This window comes from Rhyacophila brunnea, unplaced genomic scaffold, assembly GCF_057557595.1.
Source record: "Rhyacophila brunnea isolate RB1 unplaced genomic scaffold, BYU_Rbru_1.0 scaffold_2, whole genome shotgun sequence".
Classification (NCBI taxonomy): domain Eukaryota; kingdom Metazoa; phylum Arthropoda; class Insecta; order Trichoptera; family Rhyacophilidae; genus Rhyacophila; species Rhyacophila brunnea.
In genome coordinates this window covers 485,610-497,943 of record NW_028232859.1, presented here as the reverse complement: position 1 = coordinate 497,943, position 12,334 = coordinate 485,610, and the positions used below count along the sequence as shown (strand labels likewise).

General features: G+C 34.3%; 1 protein-coding gene and 2 non-coding genes across 3 annotated transcripts; all 3 read right to left on the bottom strand.

The window, feature by feature from the left end:
* Window positions 1-736: 736 nt before the first annotated feature.
* On the bottom strand, window positions 737-8,604 carry RpL7A (ribosomal protein L7A). Its single transcript, XM_085947141.1, has 7 exons — window positions 8,493-8,604; window positions 5,963-6,077; window positions 5,451-5,600; window positions 5,155-5,243; window positions 4,582-4,713; window positions 3,180-3,302; window positions 737-979 (listed from the first exon to the last, which is right to left on the bottom strand). The coding sequence occupies exons 1-7, from the start codon at window positions 8,505-8,507 to the stop codon at window positions 797-799; spliced, it is 807 nt and encodes a 268-aa protein (XP_085803267.1). The 5' UTR covers window positions 8,508-8,604; the 3' UTR covers window positions 737-796.
* LOC147071648 (small nucleolar RNA SNORD36) lies at window positions 4,957-5,030 on the bottom strand. Its single transcript, XR_015070739.1, has one exon. It is a non-coding gene; the product is annotated as a small nucleolar RNA SNORD36 (small nucleolar RNA).
* LOC147071647 (small nucleolar RNA SNORD36) lies at window positions 5,676-5,753 on the bottom strand. Its single transcript, XR_015070730.1, has one exon. It is a non-coding gene; the product is annotated as a small nucleolar RNA SNORD36 (small nucleolar RNA).
* Window positions 8,605-12,334: the final 3,730 nt, after the last annotated feature.

The following is a 12,334-nucleotide window of genomic DNA, read 5'->3' as shown; positions in this document are numbered from 1 at the left end:
TAACGATGGGTTGGCGTTATGAAAAATGGACATTTTTTGAAGGGTAAGTAGGTACCTATCTACAACAATTTCTAGCACTTATTCTATAATGTATAAAAAGTCAATTTGCAATACGTCTTTTCAGTACGTATTTTCCAGACGCAGGATTTGGATCTGGGAATTGAGGTGGGCAAACAGGTCTACCTAGGCGATTTCAACCACCACGATCTCAGTAAGTGTTCCCATATTTTGGGGTACATGTGTCATTCGCGAACAACCTTAAAGGGCCATTTATATTTATCCATTCTCTAATTTGTCACTGGCCACAGTGGGGAAGTGTCGAAAAATAATATTATAGTGGGTATTGTTCAGTAAAATGAAACTGAACCCCAATTTTATTATTAACTTAACTATGAAACGTACCATCATGTTGCTTCTCAGTACGGCTTTAACTAACTTTATATCCAACACAAAAACAACAAATTTCAGCAACACATGCTCGCAGTTTTCAAATGACTAGTCATCCAAATCAATATTTACCGGTGTGTACAAAAATATCTAATTCTGCCGTAGAAATTCCATCTTACTTGAACGCATATTGCGGAGATATAAATAAGCGTGCCGAATGCTTTCTCACTCATACTTATGGTTCATTTTAGTTCAGGCCTTGAACAGAACTTATTTTTCCTGTCTAATCGAATCAGGTGTACTCTTCAACAGGAAGATATATGACTGCCTCCAAATAAAAACACAAGAGTAAATTTTTTGATTGTTTTTTTTTTATTGTTTAATAATAAAACGTTATAGTGTAAATCCATCAACCATGTTTCTGCGCCAGCTCACTGGCCTTGGCCTTCTCGAGTTTGGTGATCCGCGCAGCTGACTTGGATCCCAGGAGACCGCCTCCCCAGTGACGGCGGAGCTCATCGTAGCGCTCATTGAAGTTGGTCTTGATGGCCTCCACGAGTTTTGTGAATGCAGCGCGGTCACCGGATTCAACCTGCAAATTAATTAATAAGACTGGGGTGAATTGATGATTCACATTTTTTTTATTTTAGGCCTTTCGCTCATGGAGAAACTAAAATCCGATGTACTGTTTGCTGATGGAACTCATAAACTGACCAATGACCGACACTTCGCACGCAGCACTACTGAAATCCACTTGAAATAATAATCTCATAACCTTAAACTGTCAAACCTTTCCTACTTTATTCAAGCTTTTTCTGTAATATTTTTATGTATCCTTTTAAATTTACATTGGTTCTCCCTTCTTTAACTGCTGATGTCTTGACTTTAACTGGTTAAGTGCCCAGATCGTCTTTGGACGCCTTAATTACACCTATTCTTATATTAATTACTATAAATTAACTAATTGCAGCATAGAAAGGATTAAATGGAAAAAAAAAACAAAATGAAAAAAAACAGTAAAATTTGAAAGAATCTTAGCGAATAGAATACATACATATTATTTAGATTGGTGAATTTCAAATTAACCGTGTTATTAAGGGGGGACATGCTCGTCGAAGGTCAAAATTGAGTTTTTATTGTATTTTCAAACCATGATCCTGGACACTCCTTAAACGTTGTAGATAATCTATTTATATAATTTTGAAGCCTTATTATTCTTTATAGTTATTTTAAACATTTGATGACTGCATGAAGTATTTTTGTTACATAAAATAGTATTCTTTTAAACCTCTCGCTCTAATGTTTTAGAATATAGTCATATTTCGGTACAGAACTGTGCAGTGGTGTTAAAATTTTTTACATTTATTAATTTTTAAACGCATTTATAAAACCATTAGTATAATTTATTACGAGATAATTTTTGTAAAATATTCACGATAAAAAATTATTTTGATAATCTCTGTGATCCCAAATTTGACAAGAATTAGGCATTTTATTATTCAAAAAATCGGCAAGATTAACACATTTGGAGATGATTCTAAAGATATTTATTATAAGCTATGTCTTTGACCATTCAAGTGTGATAAAAATCTTATGAATAATGATTGCTTTATAATAATTATTGACCTAAGAATAAGGTAGTGTTTTTTTGAAATACGCTATTTCTTTTGTCATTCCCTAGTGGTTAAGCTACAACATACGGCCGTAGCCATAAAATGACAAACTATAATTAAAGTAGGGAGTAAAATTATGTTAACGCGCGTGTTTGAACATGTACCTAACTGAATTTTTTAAATTTTTTTTTTAAACGGTACATGTTCAAACACGCGCGTCAATATCATTTTACTCCCTACTTCAATTATAGTTTGTTAATTTATGGCTACGGTCGTATGTTGTAGCTTAACCACTGGGGAATGACAAAAGAAATGGCGTATTTCAAAAAAACACTACCTTATTCTTAGGTCAATAATTATTATAAAGCAATCATTATTCATAAGATGTTTATCACACTTGAATGGTCAAAGACATAGCTTATAATAAATATCTTTAGAATCATCTTGAAATGTGTTAATATTGCCGATTTTTTGAATAATAAAATGCCTAATTCTTGTCAAATTTGGGATCACAGAGATTATCAATATAATTTTTTATCGTGAATATTTTACAAAAATTATCTCGTAATAAATTATGCTAATGGTTTTATAAATACGTTTAAAAATTAATACATGTAAAAAATCTTAACACCACTGCACAGTTATGTACCGAAATATGACTATATTCTAAAACATTAGTGCGAGAGGTTTAAAAGAATACTATTTTATGTAGCAAAAATACTTCATGCAGTCATCAAATGTTTAAAATAACTATAAAGGATAATAAGGCTTCAAAATTATATAAATAGATCATCTACAACGTTTAAGGAGTGTCCAGGATCATGGTTTGAATATACAATAAAAACTCAATTTTGACCTTCGACGAGCATGTCCCCCCTTAACAAGGTTTTACTGTACTTAGTTTATAGATAACACTTCGTCATATTCGTTAGTGAATTTCCATATATTTGAGTGTAAATTATGAAATTAAAAAAATTGCACTACAATAGTGCAATTGTATTGTCAAAGTGTACAATCAGTAATGCTCTCTTTGGTGGTAGAAGCATTTTCCGCATAGCATTGTAGGATAGCAAATATAGGCATCATTTCATACACTTCTATTGTATTGACAATAATATTTATAAAAATCAGAATCTGCAATGACAAAATAATTACAACCGGATATGAAAGCATTCTTACGTTGGTCAAGCAGATGGCGCTGCAGTTTTTCCGTCTGATCAAAGCTCCAAGGCGAGCCTTTCCTTTGATGACGCAGTATGGAACTCCCATCTTACGGCACAGGGCGGGGAGGAAGAGAACCAGCTGGAATACAAAGCATACAAAATGCTGAACTATTCGTTATCATAGGAACTGGGTCGTATAAAGCTGTACTAAACGAAATCTCATTATTTGTGAAATTGAGTATTGGCGAACAATGACTTCTTGTCTGCGTGTTAATGTTATACTTCAGCTGAGGCATGATCTAAAACGATCGTGACTACGCGACGCGCATATTGTGCAAACGACGCGTGACGAACAAAACATAATTTGTCATAAAAATTCAACATGCCTCCATTTAATGTTATGTTTATTGTTATTTAAGTAATGGTAATAATAATACATTCATTGACATGTTTTGTTTTTAGAGTAAATACGTAACGTTTTTTAGTCATCTTCACACGATTTAAGAATTAATTCCTCCGACGCCATCAATAAACAAATTGACATGCTCACAGGTCGACTATCGCTCCAAATGGCAATGCGGGCGAAATTACGTTCCTCCTATTGCTGAAAATTATTTGCTGTTTCACTGAAGTATGCTCTTAAATCTGTGAACTAGCAATCCAGTGCAGCTAATCGCATTTCCGTTTTCAAATGAGGAACGCCCCAAAATTCATCATTTCATTTTACGCTTCTGTACGGATGTATCAATTTATGTAATTTGAAGCTTTTTATAAGAAAAATATGTCTTAAACGATCAAGAGTGATGTTTGAATTATTATTCGTTAAGTTTTGGTTCATAGCGAAGAAAAGTCACATTTAAAAGGAGAGCCGATACATTACTTAAACACGCCTCTAGCACGCGTTGTCACCATGACAGGTACTTCACTGAGCAGTCTTATATATATGACTACGGCGACTTCCTGTTATCGCCAATTTCTAATTGTCGGACAGTAGTGTTACAATTATGTACACAGATAAGACTAACCTAAGACCTAACTGCACTTCCTTTAAATTGCGACAACTTAAACATACTTTCTCCAATGCAATTTAAAATGTCAACATTATACTATAAGTTAAATTTATCCAATATAAGTTGTCACGGAAAAAATGAGATAAGTACATAAAAAATGAATAAAAAAAGTGACATCTACAGAATAATTGTCAAAGCAATAATTGTTGCGTCTGTTTAGCTCAGAGTCAAGTGACATCCGTGAATGAGGGGCGCTCGGTAACCGCTTTGGTCGACTGAGTCACTACCCTCACCTCAGTCGAAGAAATTCAAAACATCATTGCTAAACAGATAAGCAATTGAGGTGGGACTTGTTGACACTTCCAAAGATTTGTGATAATACGCGGTAGGTACATGAGAATATCTCACCTCAATAGGGTCAACGTCATGAGCGATTACGACTAGCTGCGCCTTCTTCTTTTCTACCAACCGGGTGACAGTATTAGTACCAGCCCGGATTGTGTTCGCTCTCTTCGAGGGAGCCTCTTCCTTGCCGGCCACCTGTTAACAAATGCAAATAAGACATGATGCAGAACAATCAATTTAGGATGATTTTAAAAACAGTTTTTTTAATTTTTATGATATCCGAGTTATTTATGTTGGTGGTTGTTTCAAGCTAAAAACCTTCAAATCGATCCTAAGGTAGAGTAGCAACCTCCATCTAGTCAGGGTGTCCAGATAGTGATTTTAACCAATTTATTAATATTGTTATTTTTTTTATATTCCAATTGGAAGAGGAGCGTGTTCACATCAGAGTTAAAAAGCTCTTAAGTGGTTACAATCACAATAATTCATTAGCTTTTTTTCATCATTTGTAAACACTATAAAAACAGAATGGCGGGCACTAGACGGTCTGTACATTAATCATACGTATTTTGATAAGAACGACATGAATCCAATGTTGGTATAAAAATATAGAATACGATAATGAATGTCTCTCACCTTGGCTTCAGCCTTTGCCTTCAAACGCTGTTTCTTTTGGAGATCACTCTCGGGACGATATTTTGACAGAATTTTGAAGAGTCCCTTGGCTAGAATATTAAAAAAAATCGGAATAAAACAATGTACAATTCCATTTTCCAATATAACCAAAAGAAATCAAACGATCAGTAATGCTCTCTTATGGTGGTAGAAGCATTTTCCGCATAGCATTGTAGGATAGCAAATATAGGCATCATTTCACATACTCATTGGATAAACACACTGACTTTTAAAAAGGCAATCATAAAAATTCTCACCTGTCTGTTTGTCGAGCGTAGACTGGAACTGGTGGATTGGGGGAGGGACCTTCAACCTGCGCTGCAGGACCGCCTTCTGGCGCTGAATGCGTACGTATTTAGGCCATCTGACAAACCGGGAAAGGTCACGTTTCGGCTGGACATCCTGACCTGCAAACGTTCCCTTCTGTCAATACCATAGTATGTCAAATCGAGACATTCAATAATATATTATATATAGATAGTATCACATCAGTGTTAAAAAGCTCGTTAATGTACAAAAACAATCATGGTAGATTTCAGGTACATTTTTCATCATGGTGATCCATTATTAATTTTATTAAAATGTATTGAACTAAATTTTTAAAACAGTATGAAAAATACCATGTCTCAGGGGCCGCGTACTCGGAGACATTCGTATATATGTTTAGAAGCTGCAACACCAGACTGAGGGAGACACCACAACTTTTCGTTCATTATGCTCCGAGACCGGAGTGACGTAATATTTGAGAGTAAATGTGTTAAATACTGACCGATTCCGAAATTCCTCGTCCGCTTCTCAAAGAGAGGATTGACGACTTTCTTCTGTTCGACTTTCTTAACGACGAGGGGCGCCGCTGCCACTTTCTTGCCGGACTTCTTCTTGGGCTATCAACAAACAAAAGCATCCCATTAATCGAACACTATATAAGTTAGCGCATTTAAGAGGTTACTGTATAATATTTCATGTGTAGAATCAGTAATGCTCTCTTTTGGTGGTAGAAGCATTTTCCGCATAGCATTGTAGGATAGCAAATATGGGCATCATTTTATACTTTTCAGACACAAACCTATTGATATATCATAATATAGGATACACTTTTACCCAACAGCAAAGATTTTATTACGTTAATGGTTTGTGATATCTAAGAATGATTTAGATATGTCGCGTAAATCTGCACTTCAAAATCGCCCAAGGCAAATGTTACGTGGTTACTATAGTGTGACCCATGGCCGGCAAAGGTTTGCTGTCTATCGACAGTGTCTGCGTTTCAACGCGCATGGGTGTTAAATTTGCCTAGCTTGGGTCACTGTGAAGAGACCTATTTTCAAAATTTGTTTACCGCTGGCTTCCACTAATTAACTTAACGGAAAATGTCCCACAGATGTCATTGGATTTTATAACTATTTTTAGACCAAACCAAAACTAACCTAATATAATGATACACCCCTGTTACAGCCGGGCTTCTCTCGATGTAAAATAATCATTTAGTAGTCATAAGTCGAAACGTAACCCTGACCTCTAGAAACGGCTTCATAAAACATCTAATCTGATTCCTTGCTCAACTACGTAAGTATTTTTTTTTTATTCATAAGTAAAGGCCTTCGTCCGGTGTGTGAAAATTACTTACTGGGCGGAGGTGTAATTAAGATAGATTTTAAAGTATAAATGATGATGGATGAAAGAGATAATTTTATGACTAAATATAAGTATTCATATATAATAAATTCGGCCGCGCTTGCCGGCAACGTTAAAACCTCCACGCGCCTGTGCCGGGGTGGTGCTCGTGATTTGTCAAATCAAAAGCATCACGCGATAAAATTTGGCCAATCACGAGAGTCCTTTTTGCTGGACGGCGTGGGTACGGGGAATTTGAAAAAGAAAGTTAGTAAGCGTCCTTTGTAAACAGTGTACGGACCTGCGTAACTAATTGTAAAAACAAAATATGTAATGGACTATAAAGTAACGTTGTCCAACCAAATATTAAAATATATAACGCTAAGACCGCACGAGATGTATTTATTGATGATATATGATGATAGATGTATTATTGACCCTATGTATTTATTATAATTGTCTACATGGAATAAACTTTTTATGTAAAAAAAAAAGAAGGTAATTGTGCCGCAGATGTTGTCGTGAGCTTTTACAACTTTTTTTTATGAAAACAGTTTATTCCATGTAGACAATTAATTTTAATAAATACTCTTTTCCGTCGGCGCATAGGCTTTTCGATCCAATAATTGTTTAATTGAAAATTTGAAATTTTCATATATTTTGATGCATCATTCACAAACTAAAATTATATTAGGTAATATTAGGTTGGGGTAGATTAGATGGTTTGGTTTGGTCTAAAACGAGTCATAAAATCTCATGGCAACATCTGCGCACAATTACCAACATAACTTGACAGACAAGAACTGAGGTTTGATATCAATATTGTGGAGCTAATTTCACGGTAGTCATTAGTGACAGTGGGCTCTAGGGCTTGTATACACTTTTTGAGAACACAGGCATCTCCTTAAATGGTAGTCACCTTTATGACTCAACCTTTGACAAAATAAATTATATTAGTATTGAGATATTAGATGAATGAAATATAAATATCTTGCCGAATGCCGAAGTGTCCATCTTGATCAACAATTTTATAATTATTTGCTCAATTCACTTGGCATACCCATAAACATTATAATATATTAGAGACATAAAACTAGAAATAGTCGATAGAAATCGGGTGATAGTTTTCTGAATATTCTGTATTCAAATATAAACTTGTCACATTAGACTCGAACACTGCGAAGCCGACAAGTGTGGACATAAAAGGTGGAAGCAGGTCGATATAACGAGGCTGTCATATTGTCAACATTGACAATGTATACCAGCTTTCAACAAAATTTCTGGATGAAAGACGGCAACTGTCACTAACGAAATCGCTTGTCATCCTTCACGTCAAACGGAGTTGTTTGAAATACGAATTGTATGGCTATAATACACTCACTTGCTTTACTAGTTTGTCGGTCGAATATTGGATTTGAGGTTAAGACACACGTCAGCTATACAAAGTAAAACATTCACATGCAGGTGGTATAAACAGGGTAGTCAAAAGATCTACGGAGAACTGGTACACACCACACATATTATACGAGATCTATAACACTTATATTGCAAGATTTGACAGATGAGAATAAGATACATGTGCAAAACCCCAAGAAACCGAAGTCAAATATCACAACGTTACGATGACCATCCACTGAGGATTATGTCGAAAATGAATATACATCCTACGTAAAGCACTTACTAACCTTCTTTTGTACCATCTTGAATGGTCTTAAATATGAATGATCACAAAATCACGAACGGATTCGCGATACAAACAAACGATATGCTGTCGGCTACACAGGCCGTACGAAAAGGAACTCTTTCTGACGTTTCCGGCTGCACGTAAATACTCGATGTTCATTGGCTGCTGTGATCACGTGGATACTATCATAGTCCAGTGTTGCCATATCTACTGAAATTTTGGTCAGGAAAAGAAGAAATTAATTATGACATTTATTTTGTGATGAATAAAAGTCACTGTCTTTTTACATGATTTTTTAAACGTCGCCTGTAAGATTATGTCAATATACACGCTTTCACCAAACACAATCATTGAATTTCATACATTTTTGTCATTCTACCGATATGAAAAAATCAAAAAATCTACTGAATTTTGAAAATTTTAGTTGGCAGCACTGTCATAGACACCAAATCACTATCTAGTAGCGAGCTCTGCTGGTCAAAATAAATAACGTTTACTATAATTTATTATTCTGTTACAGGCGGTAAATTTAAATAAATTACCAAAGAGATTGGACTCAATCTCTTTGTAAATTACACAAAATATTATTATACCTTCCAACGTTCAAAAGGTCACAAACTTTAAACCGTTTTCTATGCGGCGCTGAATTATGACATTATGTCTGAGTTTTATGAAGGGTTAGACATAATAAAACTAATAAAATATAATATTGTTTAGTTATTAAAACAAAATAGATACCTACCTGCCTAAGTATCTGACCGTTAATTCCATCAATAATATAGTTTGTCCATACTGGATTGGACAAGGTTTATGGTTTTCTATTTAATGCCGCGTGGGAATAATACAGATAAATTAAATATACGCGGTTAGATGAAATTGATATTCGTCGAGACCCAATTTGCTGCCAAAAGACAGGATAGGTATGGTCGGTAAATATGATTATTTAGATTTTCTACCCTAGGCCTTAGTGTAAAATATATCACTGAAGACGGTGGATGAGATGATGACACAAAAGAAGTCAATGGCAAAAAAATGCTAAATATATGAAAACTAAAAAAAAAATTGTAGAGCAAAAAAAACGATTAATATCCGTCTACTTAACACTGTCACCCCCCAGCGTTGGGGCAAAGGGCAAGCATGAGGTCGCGCCACTTCTCTCGGTCCATCACCACGTCTCGCACCTCCCGCCATGTGATACCTGAAGAGGGTAGATGGCTTTTATAGCACCGCTGCAGGGTGAGAGGGGTCGACCACGGCAACGGAACTCTTGAGGTTGTGCCGCAAGGGTACGGAGTGTCGCATTCTCTGGTGGAATCCGGAACACATGTACCAACCACATGAATTGTCTCTTCGTGGTTATTATAAGTACCTACCTACTTGATAGTAGTTGTACAATAGTATTATGTAGGTAGCAGTTGCGAGGGGTGGGAGGTAGGTTATTAAGATTCGACATAAAGAGTGCACACTAAACTTTGTCAGGCATATCCACTTATTAAATTTGTTTTCATTGAACTAATTTGCAGATGGTGTTGGTTAGTTTTTTTTCCAAACCATAATCGATAAAAAATATTCTTCTGTAAGTATATAAAATATCTAAAATGATAGGTATGGTTTAGTGGCATAATTTTAGATATTTTCTAACATAAAAAAATATTTGTTGACTATTATCATTATCTACTGTGGCTTGGATTCAGCAGGGTTTAATTGAATTTTAAAAACTAACAAAAACTATTTACACACTGTAGTCTTAGTTCAATGAAAACTGACTTTTAGAATGACTGAATTTTAGTATGCACTATTTATGTCGGATCTACCCTTCGCCACCGGTAGGTAGGTACCCATAAAACAATATATTATTATTAGAAGTGATATGTAGCCTTTTGTTGTCATCTTTTAGACGGATTCCGTGCCATTAATAATATTTATTGTTATCAAATCACAAAGTTCAGAATAGGTTATTCTTATCAAATCCAGTACTGTTTTTTTTTTCAACAATTTATTGCAATCTTATACATTGGCCCAGTTTTCATAAAAAAATATTAGATACCTACTATCTCGACATTAATTTGTTACTTAAATTTAATACATCAACGGGTAGGTTGAGTACTTGGGTACTTAAAAATATAATATATAAATCAGTGACGTCCCGTGGGGGTAGGCAGATTGAGCGTTGCTTGGGGGTGGCAGTCACTTGAAGGGCGGCAAATCGAGGAGACTCATTAGGTATATTATATAGAAATAGGTACCTAAACTTAGTACCTAATAACGAAAATATCCTTCGATTAAAAAATCAGCTCACTGGTTGGAAATTAAGAATTAACATAAAATGTTTAACAGGACTGTATTGTTTTCGTCGGTTTCGCGATGTCTAGTTTACTTCTGTTGTCCTTGGACGTCACGTCCTTGATGACCAGCAATGGCACGTCGTGTAGATTTGCGAATTATAGGTAGGCACCTACATAGGTACTTACCTAGCTCGCGTGTTTTGAAAGTTGTCAATTGTATTTTTAAATGTATCTGAAACCGTGGACTTGCAATATTGTTTATTGAAGTAGAGGTGGCATTTAAATTGGATTTAGTGGTATATATTTTGTTAGTAATGTATCCATACAACACATTTCTTAAATATTGGGGTCATGTAAGGATGATAAAAAATACTGTATAAAAATGGGGCGGAATTTTGTCTAGGGACGTCACTGATATAAATGTACGTCATACTGTTACGTAGGAGCAAGATTTTGAAAAAAATGTATAGCTCTTTGTACCTACATAGTTTTAAACACAAATCAGAAGATAACATAGAAAACAGAAATTTTCTATGTTTAAACGAAGAAATTTTTGACTAATAATTCTTAGTTTTAATATTTTTTTTATAATATCTATTATAAAAAACATCGTTTTTTTATAAAAATATAAATGTGTATAACTTGAAATCCTTTTTATTTGCTTAAGTATATCAAATTGTATTTAGGTATGGTCCCAATATTGCAGTTCGATTTGATATAAATAAAAATGATTTCACGTTATACACATTTATATTTTTTATAAAAATCGATGTTTTTTAAAATAAATATAAAAAATATTAAAACGATGAATTAGTCAAAAATTTCTTAGGTGATGCTTAGAAAACTTAATGAACTAAATTTTAATAATAAATATGACCATGAAATATATGTAATAATAATATGGGGTCCAATTCAACAAATTCATTTTTTACAATTGTAACTTTATCTTTGACTTAAAATAAAAAATATTTTTCTTTTTAATGTTTTCGGATAGGTACATATTTATTAATTAACATGCTTAATTGAAATTGTAAATTATCAAAAAAAAAATCTCTAATTGCAAGCTTCATATTTTTCCGCTAGGTGCCTCTAGTAGGTAAAACATCGCCTTAAGCAACGACAGATTAAATAAGAAAATATAATAATATAATTTTTCATGGTATTAACGTTCCGATCATAAGCACTATTAATAACATTGCATTGATTGGTGCTATAGTCTTCCTTTAAACATTATGGATTATTTGAAATCATTATTTTTTTATTATCACTGACAGAAGTGAAGTGATAATTAATTATTTTCTCCCAACACTACGCAAACAAAAATTATAATTGTGTAAGTACCTAGCTCTTACTTTACTGCAGCGATTTCCAAACTGGGAGACGCGGAGTGTTCCAAAGGGAGGCGCGAAAAGTAACACAATAATTAATGTAGCCACAGGTTTGCAGTTTGCAAATGCACAGTTTATAAAACGGCCGCTAAGCTACACAAAAAAACAGTCCTATAAAAAGTTTTTTGCTAACCTGTCTGAAAATATGGATACTAATTTTATATTATCTC

What these genes read in the sequence shown, in the direction of transcription:
- RpL7A (XM_085947141.1), bottom strand. An exon ending in AGGCAAAGGCTGAAGCCAAG is followed by an intron (nt 4,714 to 5,154) that starts GTGAGAGACATT and finishes ATTTGTTAACAG; the next exon opens with GTGGCCGGCAAGGAAGAGGC. An exon ending in GCGCCATCTGCTTGACCAAC is followed by an intron (nt 980 to 3,179) that starts GTAAGAATGCTT and finishes ATTAATTTGCAG; the next exon opens with GTTGAATCCGGTGACCGCGC.